The following is a 12,500-nucleotide window of genomic DNA, read 5'->3' as shown; positions in this document are numbered from 1 at the left end:
TTTAGAAGCAACATTAGAATACAACACAGCCTTCCAGGACACGGGTAGATGCCTAATGAAACACTTGCCTCAGTTAATGGATCAATCAGCCTTTAGAATAGATGTTCAGAACCAACCCTGCCTCTGAGGCTGGCTGTTCCATCCTCCATCACAAACACTAGGGTAAACCAACAGCCTGTATAAGGTGATTCAACACCTGAGGTCATCTCCCTCAAACGTTTAAAGTCACTTCAGTAGAGTAATTATCTTACTTCAGGAAGAATGTGTGTTTCTCCGTGTTCCGAACTCATTTTTATTATTGACCCTTGGAGCTAACAGTATAGTAGGGTAGGGCTGCTCGGTCAAACGCTGTGTGAGCCACAGATTGGTGTGAGCAGAACAGAGCAGAACAGAACAGAGCAGAACCGAACAGAGCAGAACCAAACAGAACCGAACAGAGCAGAACACAGCAAAGTTTTCATCTTCCAGTTGCCATGTCTCCAACAGAGAGTAAAATAACCATAGAGAGGAAAATGTCTAGATCGATATACTCCTCCTTCCTATTCAACATGTTCAAAGGCTTATATTCAAATAAGCTGCAAGGCCCAGATAAGCCTGTTTTTTTCCTTAGTTCAGAAAGCATAAATGAACATAGATTACCAGCAGCCTCAACAAGGTTGTTATAGCTACAGGAGAGTAAAATAGAGGATAAAATAAAATACATGCATTAGTTTGAATCCACTCCGCTTCGCCCCACATAAACACATTGATTTCTCAAAAATCTTTATGAGTTCTACAAAGCCCTTTAACGTGCCTCTTACTCCCGTATTCCAGTGACAGAATGAGGCATGTGTAGCACAGCTCCACACTACTATAATGAGCAGGACCCACTACCATCCTAGCTCTACGGGATAAAGTCTATAATCGATTCCTGTATGTGTGTTACTATGGGGAGGAAGTGAGAGAGAAAAAGACAGAGAGAGAGACAGAGAGCGAGAGAAAGTATGAGACAGAGAGAGACAGAGAGAGAGCGAGAGAGTACGAGACAGAGAGAGACAGAGAGAGACAGAGAGAGAGAGAGAGAGAGAGAGAGAGAGAGAGGGTGGATTTGTGCTACGCTAACAGCCTGCTATTTGTTTGCTTCTGAGGGGTATTACCTCCAGACATCTGGGTCTATCGATCCCAGCCAGATGCAGACAGAGAAGGGGGCAATGCCCTTTGAACCCTGCTGATTCTTAGCGCCACACTGGGAGATGTGTATGTCCTACAGCAGGAAATCAAAGCCTCTGTCGTGCTCTGGGGCTGCTACTGCAAACTAGTCAATGTTTCCTGTCTGCTAAGCAGACCACCCAAAAGCATACATTATTACTTAATCAAATACAGAATAGATGTATTTAAGTATGCATACAGTAGACCTACAGTAGATCTACCATTTCCCACTGTTAAAGTTGACTTCATATCACTATCAGTAAACAGATACATTGATATAATGATCCGATTTTATTTATTTATTTATGATATTTGTCAGTTAAGAACAAATTCTTATTTACAATGAAGGCCTACACCGGCCAAACCCGGACGACACTGGGCCAATTGTGCCCCACCCTATCGGGCTCCCAAGTGGCGCAGCTGTCCAAGGTACTGCATCTCAGTGCTAGAGGCGTCACTACAGACACCCTAGTTCAAATCCAGGTTGTATCACAACCAGCCGTGATTGGGAGTCCCATAGGGCGGCGCACAATTAGCGTAGAGCGGTCCGGGTTTGGTCTGTGTAGATCGTCACTGTAAATGAGAATTTGGTCCTAACTGACTTGCCTAGTCAAATGAAAAATAAATGGGTTTAATTAAAGCTTTGCTTGTTTCTGCTGAAATTCCAAACATGCTTTATTGTTGCTATAGTGCCTATTCAGGAGCTGGGTGAATGTTTCCTTTGTTCTGCCTGCTTCAGGAGGAAAGGCAGAGGTAAATGAGAGAAACGGTAGAGGAGAGGTGTAAGCAAGGGATTCAGACATATCGTCTATTAGACTCAGTACTGCCAAGTGGAGTGGCACCCTGCCAGGACCAGAGCCCCATCACTTACCCTCTGCTGCCTGCAAATATCACACCCAAACCTGGGCAACAGTAAACTCAGCTTCTCCCCTCTACCTCCAACATAACAACTCAGAACATCTATCAGGTGTATCACTGTGTATCTCTAGTTGTTTTCAACCTAACACCTACAGGGTGTTGTTCTGTGATAGATACTCTATGTTCAGAACAAAGTGAGTGTTAGATTGAAAAGACAATTGGGATGATTGAAGTGAGAGTGGATACCTTCTTCCCATCCAAACCATTCTTTACATTGGTAGAATGTTACCAGAATGTTGAAGCCCAATGTTCTTGTCCTGTTACAACAGGTGGTTCAAGAAGCACCAGGCCAGTAGCAGGCAGCCATGTTGGGGAGTAGTGGACTACATGTAGGTCAACTAGTCATTTAACTACATTTTGCAGTAGCTTGGTGGTAGTTGAACTAAAATAAAATCTAGGTAGAGTTTTACTTTCTTGCCATGTAGTGGTGTAGCTAACTACTGGAACTACACACTGCTTTCAAATAATAACACTACTAATATGGGTGAAGTTGTCACGTTCGTCATAACGACGAGACCAAGGCACAGTGTGATTAGAATACACTCTTCTTTATTTACACGAAGAACAGTAAACAAACTAACAAAACAACTAAATGAGCGTGACGCTATAAGACACGAGTGCTGACCGGCAACTTCACATTGACAAGACAAACACTAAACCAACCACCCTCGTCACACCCTGACCTAACCAAAATAAGAAAGAAAACAAAGATACAGTAACTAAGGTCAGGGCGTGACAGAAGTGGGCAATCATTTCCTGTCTTTTCAGCATCAGACCTGCCTAACTCTCACTTGAAACGTCATTATTGTGTTTAATAGGCTAAATGACACATTCTGTTAACAAATGACCTCAAAGTGATCTGTTCTTGCAATTTGTATTTGACATTTCAGATGTACATCTGATCATTTTTCATTAAGCAGTTTGAATGTAGCAAACTACTTTTTAACTTTGGTTAATTCAACTGTATTCTTCTAAAGGATAGCGGTAGTGTAGCTTAATTTCTTCCAGTGTGAAGTAAGTGGTAGCTTGGTGAAGTAGATTTTCAGAGAAGCTTCCTGAACACGGACAGCAGGGAGATGAAGTGAACACCCAGCCCGCCTACGAGAGCCTGTCTCAGGGCTCTCTGCCTTCCATGAGTGGGGCCTTTTCAAGGCTGTGAATCCTGCATGAATTTCCTCATTCTTTTTATATTCTAATAGGCGCTGTGGTTTGGCTGAGGCGCTAACCTTTTAGCTCTGTGGATGCATTATCCCCAACACAAAGGGCACAATCCATCTCTCCTTCACTTGTTTTCTCCCCTCCCCCTCTTTTCCTCCTCGCTCCTCTCATTAAAAATACATTCAGTCCCTCACACGCTAAATTAAACTATTCCGGCAGTCTTTTAAATGCAAAACTCTAATATTGTTACTGTGTATGTAAATAGCTGGCGGAAAAATGTGCCTTGCCAAGTAGAGTGCCCTCTCCGCCCACCATGCCCGTCACCTCTGAGGAAAGCTTTTTATTGCACAGCAGCCCCGTTGGCACACCCGGCCCACTGGCAGTCTACACACGCTGGGGTCGGGGTTCAGAGGTCAGGAGGGGAGTAGTTCAGGGGATCACGTGGGTTCTATGTGGCTGACAAGGCTGGGTTGTTAAAACTAGACTGTAGTGTACTGTAATGTCCTGATGGGCTGTGTTGCATACAGCACATCAAAGACCTCACTATGCCTGCTTATTCAATGAGAGAGGCATGGTGAGAGAGCTTAACCAGTCCTCATGCACACACACACGAGGGCACGCACACACATACACACACACACACACACACACACACACACACACACACACACACACACACACACACACACACACACACACACACACACACACACACACACACACACACACACACACACACACACACACAGTCCCTCACAAACACATGGTAGACAGCGCACACCCACACATTACAGAGGCCCATATATAATCACACATCCTCTAGGTTCAAAGACGTTGAATCGGGCCTTGATAAGAGGTCCAGGTGAACACTTTACATACACTCTCCATTATGTCCAGCTGTAATGGGGCGCCAGGCCAGCTAATTAGTATAATATTGCTGTGCTAATGTATGCAGCTCACAGAGCAGAGGCCAGGGAAAAAAACAGTTTGATAAATAAGAGCAGAGAGGAACATCTGGACCAGAAGGAGAGAGGACCAACAAGAAATAAGAGAGAAAGGGAGAGCAGGAAAGGAAGGGGAGAGGAAGAAGGGAGGAGAGGGAGAGAATGTGGGGGGAAGAGGAGAGTTAGAGGGAAGGAGAGGGAGAGAATGGGGGGGGTAGAGGAGAGTTAGAGGGGAGAAGAGGGAGAGAATGGGGGGGTAGAGGCGAGAAGAGGGAGAGAATGAGGGGGTAGAGGAGAGTTAGAGGGGAGGAGAGGGAGAGAATGAGGAGGAAGAGGAGAGTTAGTGGGGAGGAGAGGGAGAGAATGGGGGGTAGAGGAGAGAAGAGGGAGAGAATGAGGGGGAAGAGGAGAGTTAGAGGGGAGGAGAGGGAGAGAATGAGGAGGAAGAGGAGAGTTAGTGGGGAGGAGAGGGAGAGAATGAGGGGGTAGAGGATAGTTAAGAGGGGAAGAGAGGGAGAGAATGAGGGGTAGAGGAGAGTTAGAGGGGAGGAGAGGGAGAGAATGGGGGGGTAGAGGAGAGTTTGAGGGGAGGAGAGGGAGAGAATGAGGGGAAGAGGAGAGTTAGAGGGGAGGAGAGGAGAGGGAGAGAATGAGGGGTAGAGGAGAGTTAGAGGGGAGGAGAGCGAGAGCGAGAGAATGAAGGGGTAGAGGACAGTTAGAGGGGAGGAGAGGGAGAGAATGAGGGGTAGAGGAGAGTTAGAGGGGAGGAGAGGGAGAGGGAGAGGGGAGGAGAGGGGGAGAATGAGGGGGAAGAAGCAAGTTAGTGGGGAGGAGAGGGAGAGAATGTGGGGGGAAGAGGAGAGTTAGAGGGAAGGAGAGGGAGAGAATGGGGGGGGTGTAGAGGAGAGTTAGAGGGGAGAAGAGGGAGAGAATGGGGGGGTAGAGGTGAGAAGAGGGAGAGAATGAGGGGGTAGAGGAGAGTTAGAGGGGAGGAGAGGGAGAGAATGAGGAGGAAGAGGAGAGTTAGTGGGGAGGAGAGGGAGAGAATGGGGGGTAGAGGAGAGAAGAGGGAGAGAATGAGGGGGAAGAGGAGAGTTAGAGGGGAGGAGAGGGAGAGAATGAGGGGGTAGAGGAGAATTAGAGGGGAGGAGAGCGAGAGAATGAGGGGGTAGAGGAGAGTTAGAGGGGAAGAGAGGGAGAGAATGAGGGGTAGAGGAGAGTTAGAGGGGAGGAGAGGGAGAGAATGGGGGGGGTAAAGGAGAGTTAAAGGGGAGGAGAGGGAGAGAATGAGGGGAAGAGGAGAGTTAGAGGGGAGGAGAGGAGAGGGAGAGAGACATGGGGGAAAGAGGATGAGACAGAAAGCTAGAGAATGGGGAAGGAAGAGGAAGAGGGAGATATTAAATATATAGTAATGGGGTGGGAAATGGGTGAGAGGGAAGATGGCGGTCTTTAGACCATACATACAGAACCAGTCAAAAGTTTGGACACACCTACTCATTCAAGGGTTTTTCTTTATTTTGTACTATTTTCTACATTGTGGAATAATAGTGAAGATATCACAACTATGAAATAACACATATGGAATCATGTAGTTACCAAAACTGTTAAATAAATAAAAATATATTTTAGATTTTAGATTCTTCAAAGTAGCCACTTTTTGCCTTGATGACAGCTTTGCACACTCTTGGGATTCTATCAACCAGCTTCACCTGGAATGCTTTTCCAGCAGTCTTGAAGGAGTTCCCACATATGCTGAGCATTTGTTTGCTGCTTTTCCTTCACTCTGCGATCCAACTCATCCCAAACCATCTCAATTGGGTTGAGGTCGGGTGATTGTGGAGGCCAGGTCATCTGATGCAGCACTCCATCACTCTGCTTCTTGGTCATGTAGCCCTTACACAGAATGGAGGTGTGTTTAGTCATTGTCCTGTTGAAAAACAAATGATAGTCCCACTAAGCGCAAACCAGATGGGATGGCGTATCTCTGCAAAATTCTGTGGTAGCCATGCTGGTTAAGTGTACCTTGAATTCTAAATAAATCACTGACAGTGTCACCAGCAAAGCACCCTGGCACCATCATACCTCCTCTTCCATGCTTCACTGTGGGAACCACACATGCGGAGATCATCCGTTAACCTACTATGCATCTCACAAAGACAAAGCAGTTGGAACCAAAAATCTCACAGTTGGACTCATCAGACCAAAGGACAGATTTCCACCGGTCTAATGTCCATTGCTCTTGTTTCTTGGCCCAAGCAAGTCTCTTCTTATTATTGGTGTTCTTTAGTACTGGTTTCTTTGCAGGAATTCGACCATGAAGGCCTGATTCAGGCAGTCTCCTCTGAACAGTTGATGTTGAGATGTGTCAGTTATTTGAACTCTGAAGCAATTATTTGGGATGCAATCTGAGGTGCACTTAACTCTAATGAACTTATCCTCTGCAGCAGAGGTAACTCTGGGTATTCCTTTCCTGTGGCGGTCCTCATGAGAGACAGTTTCATCATAGTGCTTAATGGTTTTTGTGAATGCACTTGAAGAAACCTTCAAAGTTCTTGAAATTTTCCGTATTGACTGACCATCATGATTTAAAGTAATGATGGACTATATTTTTTCTTTGCTTATTTGAGCTGTTCTTGCCATAATATGGACTCGGTCTTTTACCAAATAGGGCGATCTTCTGTATACCACCCCTACCTTGTCATAACACAACTGACTGGCTCAAATGCATTAAGAAGGAAAGAAATTCCACAAATTAACTTTTAACAAAGCACACCTGTTAACTGAAATACATTCCAGGTGACTACCTCATGAAGCTGGTTGAGAGAATACCAAGAGTGTGCAAAGCTGTCATCAAGGCAAAGGGTGGCTAATTTGAAGAATCTCAAATATAAAAACTATTTTGATTTGTTTAAACACTTTTTTGGTCACTACATGATTCCATATGTGTTATTTAATAGTTTTGATGTCTTCAGTATTATTATGCAATGTAGAAAATAGCCCAAAATAAAGAAAAACCCAGGAATGAGTAGGTGTTTCCAAACTTTTGACTGGTATTGTATGTGTTCAGTGAAAGGCAGAGTTAGGGATGGTGGGATAGATACAGGGGCTGACAGCCTCAAGCCAAAATGTGGAGAGAGTGGTGTGGAGGAAGGGAGGAAAAGAGATCTCAGAAGGAAAGGAACATAACTCAGTGTAGTAAAACCTTATCAATGACATCAGAGGAGCTCCAAGTTATTAAGGAAATGACATTAAGAGTCTGATCTCATCAGCAGTAACAAGCACTGGAGAGCAGAGAGGAGAGGGTATCTTTCTCTCTTTCTCTATCTCTCTTTCTCTCTCACACACACACACACACACAGAATTACGTAAAGCGGAACTTACGATTGGTGCACACTGCAGTTGTAGAAGACAAAGTCCACACTGGCAAACTTCTTCCCTGTCTCCTTAGACTTCAGATACAGCTTCACAGTACGCTTGTCCCCTAGAAAGAGGTACAGTCAGATACAGCTTCACAGTACGCTTGTCCCCTAGAGAGAGGTACAGTCAGATACAGCTTCACAGTACGCTTGTCCCCTAGAGAGAGGTACAGTCAGATACAGCTTCACAGTACACTTGTCCCTAGAAAGAGGTACAGTCAGATACAGCTTTCAGAACTGGGCGATAAGGCCAATAAATCTTTCACAATATTTTTCATATTTTTGACAGCATGACCATATTCGATGGTATTTTACATGTTTGAATAATACAAGTTCTAAATAGGCTTTATGAGTAGCTCATGACCTCAGGGTGGCAACACATACATTATAAGTGATTTCAATGGGTCTTTCTCCATTCTGATTGTTTTATACTGTTCAATCTAATGTCAAACAAAAAAATGAATCTGCATTTCCTTTACTATTATTTTAATTTCCACATGAATCTAATTCTATAATTGGAATATAGTGGACAGCATCTTGAATACATTGGGGTTTGACATGACAACAAATACATAAACCAGGGAGGAATTATTGACAAGGTAGGAACCAAAGTGTTGGTCAGTGTTTCCAGGTGACTCTAAATAGATGTTACATTGCATATTTTCTTTCCTCTTGTACAGTATACTGTATATACAAACGTACGTGAAGACCCCTTCAAATTTGTGGCTTCGGCTGTTTCAGCCACACCCGTTGCTGACAGGTGTACAAGATCGAGCACACAGCCATGCAATCTCCATAGACAAACATTGTCAGTAGAATGGCCTTACTGAAGAGCTCAGTAACTTTCAACGTGACACCGTCATAGGATGCCACCTTTCCAGCAAGTGGGATTGTCACATTTCTGCCCCGCTAGAGCTGCCCCAGTCAACTGTAAGTGCTGTTATTGTGAAGTGGAAATGTCTAGGAGCATCAACGGCTCAGCCGAGAAGTGGTAGGCCACACAAGCTCACAGAACGGGACCGCCGAGTGCTGAAGCGCATAGCGTGTCCTCTGTCCTCGGTTGCAACGCTCACTGGCGAGTTACAAACTGCCTCTGGAAGCAACGTCAGCACAAGAACTGTTCGTCAGGAGCTTTATGAAATGGGTTTCCATGGCCGAGCAGCTGCACATAAGACTATGATTACCATGTGCAATGCCAAGCGTTGGCTGGAGTGGTGTAAAGCTCGCCGCAATTGTAGCAGTGGAAACGTGTTCTCTGGAGTGATGAATCACACTTCACCATCTGGCAGTCCGACAGGACGAATCTGGGTTTGGAAGATGCCAGGAGAATGCTACCTGCCCGTATGCATATTGCCAACTGTAAAGTTTGGTGAAGGAGCAATAATAGTCTGGGGCTGGTTCTCATGGTTCGTGTTAGGCCCCTTAGTTCCAGTGAAGGGAAATTTTAACGTAACAGTGTACAATGACATTCTAGACAATTCTGTGCTTCCAACTGGCAACAGTTTGGGGAAGGTCTCTCCTGTTTCAAAATGACAATGTCCCCCGTGCACAAAGCGAGGTCCATACAGAAATGGTTTGTTGAGATCGGTGTGGAAGAGCTTGACTGGCATGTTCGACGAGCAGCTAGCTAACATATTCATTCTTCGCCTATTCCTTTCTGATTTAGAAGATACCATTGCACAAACAACATGTTTATCTAAGCTTACACCATCACTGCTACCAGTTGTATTAGCTAGCTACGTTTGTAATTAGTATTTATATTATTATTTATTATGGATCCCCATTAGTTCCTGCCAAGGCAGCAGCTACTCTTCCTGGGACTTATTACGGATTCCCATTAGTTCCTGCCAAGGCAGCAGCTACTCTTCCTGGGGTTTATTATGGGTCCCCATTAGTTCCTGCCAAGGCAGCAGCTATTCCTCCTGGGGTTTATTATGGGTCCCCATTAGTTCCTGCCAAGGCAGCAGATACTCTTCCTGGGGTTTATTATGGATCCCCATTAGTTCCTGCCAAGGCAGCAGCTACTCTTCCTGGGGTTTATTACAGATCCCCATTAGTTCCTGCCAAGGCAGCAGCTACTCCTCCTGGGGTTTATTATGGATCCCCATTAGTTCCTGCCAAGGCAGCAGCTACTCTTCCTGGGGTTTATAATGGATCTCCATTAGTTCCTGCCAAGGCAGCAGCTACTCTACTCTTCCTGGGGTTTATTATGGGTCCCCATTAGTTCCTGCCAAGGCAGCAGCTACTCTTCCTGGGACTTATTACGGATCCCCATTAGTTCCTGCCAAGGCAGCAGCTACTCTTCCTGGGGTTTATTATGGATCCCCAATAGTTTCTGCCAAGACAGCAGCTACTCTTCCTGGGGTTTATTATGGATCCCCATTAGTTCCTGCCAAGGCAGCAGCTACTCTTCCTGGGGTTTATTATGGATCCCCATTAGTTCCTGCCAAGGCAGCAGCTACTCTTCCTGGGGTTTATTACGGATCCCCATTAGTTCCTGCCAAGGCAGCAGCTACTCCTCCTTGGGTTTATTATGGATCCCCATTAGTTCCTGCCAAGGCAGCAGCTACTCCTCCTGGGGTTTATTACGGATCCCCATTAGTTCCTGCCAAGGCAGCAGCTACTCCTCCTGGGGTTTATTATGGATCCCCATTAGTTCCTGCCAAGGCAGCCGCTACTCCTCCTGGGGTTTATTACAGATCCCCATTAGTTCCTGCCAAGGCAGCAGCTACTCCTCCTGGGGTTTATTATGGATCCCCATTAGTTCCTGCCAAGGCAGCAGCTACTCTTCCTGGGGTTTATAATGGATCTCCATTAGTTCCTGCCAAGGCAGCAGCTACTCTACTCTTCCTGGGGTTTATTATGGGTCCCCATTAGTTCCTGCCAAGGCAGCAGCTACTCTTCCTGGGACTTATTACGGATCCCCATTAGTTCCTGCCAAGGCAGCAGCTACTCTTCCTGGGGTTTATTATGGATCCCCAATAGTTTCTGCCAAGACAGCAGCTACTCTTCCTGGGGTTTATTACGGATCCCCATTAGTTCCTGCCAAGGCAGCAGCTACTCTTCCTGGGGTTTATTATGGATCCCTATTAGTTCCTGCCAAGGCAGCAGCTACTCTTCCTGGGGTTTATTATGGATCCCCATTAGTTCCTGCCAAGGCAGCAGCTACTCTTCCTGGGCTCCAAACATATTAAAGCACTTACATCAATGAAAGAGAAAACAGGACATCATATAACATTAACATTATTACACCACTACATACTGTATCTACAATACAACATGTTTACTACCACCATTCAACAATATCACAATGTGTGCCTATGCATGTGGCTATACTTTAGTGTGTGTCTCTTCAAAGTCCCTGCTGTGCCATAAAGTGTATTTTGTACCTGTTTTTATCAATCTGATTCAACTGCTTGCATCAGTTACCTGATGTGGAATGTAGTTCCATGTAGTCATGGCTCTATGTGTGCCTCCCATAGTCTGTCATGTAAATAATTCATGTTAGCTCTCTGTGTACTTTTAAGGTCCAGCTGTGCTGCCCTGTTCTGAGCCAACTGCAATTTTCCTAAGACGCTCTTTGTGGCACCTGAACACACCACTGAACAGTAGTCAAGGTGTGACAAAACAACTGCATTGTTGATAGTGATGTTAAGAAGGCAGAACAGAGCTTTATTATGGACAGACTTCTCCCCATCTTAGCTACTACTGCATCAATATGTGTTGACCATGACAGTGTACAATCCAGGGTTACTCCAAGCAGTTTAGTCATCTCAACTTGCTCAATTTACACATTATTCATTAGGAGATGTAGTTGAGGCTTAGGGTTTAGTGAATGATTTGTCCCAAATACAATGCTTTTAGTTTTAGAAATATTTAGGGCTAACTTATTCCTTGCCACCTACTCTGAAACTAACTGCAGCTCTTTGTTGAGTGTTGCAGTCATTTCAGTCACTGTACTAGCTGACGTGGATAGTGTTGAGTGTTGCAGTCATTTCAGTCACTGTACTAGCTGACGTGGATAGTGTTGAGTGTTGCAGTCATTTCAGTCGCTGTACTAGCTGACGTGGATAGTGTTGAGTGTTGCAGTCATTTCAGTCGCTGTACTAGCTGACGTGTATAGTGTTGAGTGTTGCAGTCATTTCATTTTCTGGAATTTTCCAAGCTGTTTAAAGGCAGTCAACTTAGTGTATGTAAACTTCTAACCCACTGGAATTGTGATACAGTGGATTATAAGTGAAATAATCTGTCTGTAAACAATTGTTGGAAAAATTACTTGTGTCATGCACAAAGTAGATGTCCTAACCGACTTGCCAAAACTATAGTTTGTTAACAAGAAATTTGTAAACTTCCGACTTCAACTGTAGTTAAATATGGTACATTCTTAGAAAAAAAGGTTCTAAATAGAACCAAAAAGGGTTCAAGTCTTGCTTCATATATAGCAAGCCCAAAGGTTCTATATAGAACTGAAATTGGTTCCATATAGAACCCTATATGGAACCTAAGGGTTCTATATGGAACCAGTTGTGGTTCAGTGAAGAAGAACTCCTGGGGTTCTGATCAAAGAACTCTACAAAAGAGTTCTATATAGAACCTTTAGAGGTGTCAAATATGAAGCAAGCATAGAGAGCTGTTTGGTTCTATCCGGAACCCAGCCCTAACAGCTTCACAGTACGTTTGTCCCCAAGAAAGAGTGACAGTACGTCAGTACAACACAATCTACACACAGACAAATAATCCAATGCTGTTCACACACAGTGTAACTGGGTTATATTACTAGCAAATAGCAGCATGAGGATGCTGTGGCTAAATGTCTCACCCTGGTTGCGTGTGATGGGGGCGACCTCTCGTGTGGAAGGGGACAGGCAGTAGATGC

General features: G+C 44.8%; 1 protein-coding gene across 2 annotated transcripts in view; it reads right to left on the bottom strand.

Annotated features, from left to right (window-relative positions):
* Nucleotides 1–12,500, bottom strand: part of LOC110492210 (plexin-A1) — a 305,959-nt gene that overhangs the window by 104,068 nt on the left and 189,391 nt on the right. For both annotated transcript variants that reach the window (XM_036947177.1, XM_036947176.1), the window contains exons 7-8: nt 12,444–12,500; nt 7,590–7,689 (exon numbers count right to left, since the gene is read on the bottom strand). The exon at nt 12,444–12,500 is cut by the window's right edge and continues 97 nt beyond it. In XM_036947177.1, coding sequence (XP_036803072.1) covers nt 7,590–7,689; nt 12,444–12,500 — 157 coding nt within the window. The remainder of the gene's footprint in view (nt 1–7,589; nt 7,690–12,443) is intronic.

This window comes from Oncorhynchus mykiss, chromosome 16 (genome assembly GCF_013265735.2).
Source record: "Oncorhynchus mykiss isolate Arlee chromosome 16, USDA_OmykA_1.1, whole genome shotgun sequence".
In the NCBI taxonomy this organism is placed as follows: Eukaryota; Metazoa; Chordata; class Actinopteri; order Salmoniformes; family Salmonidae; genus Oncorhynchus; species Oncorhynchus mykiss.
Note: the sequence above shows the minus strand (reverse complement) of the source record. Positions and strands in the feature narration are given on the sequence as shown.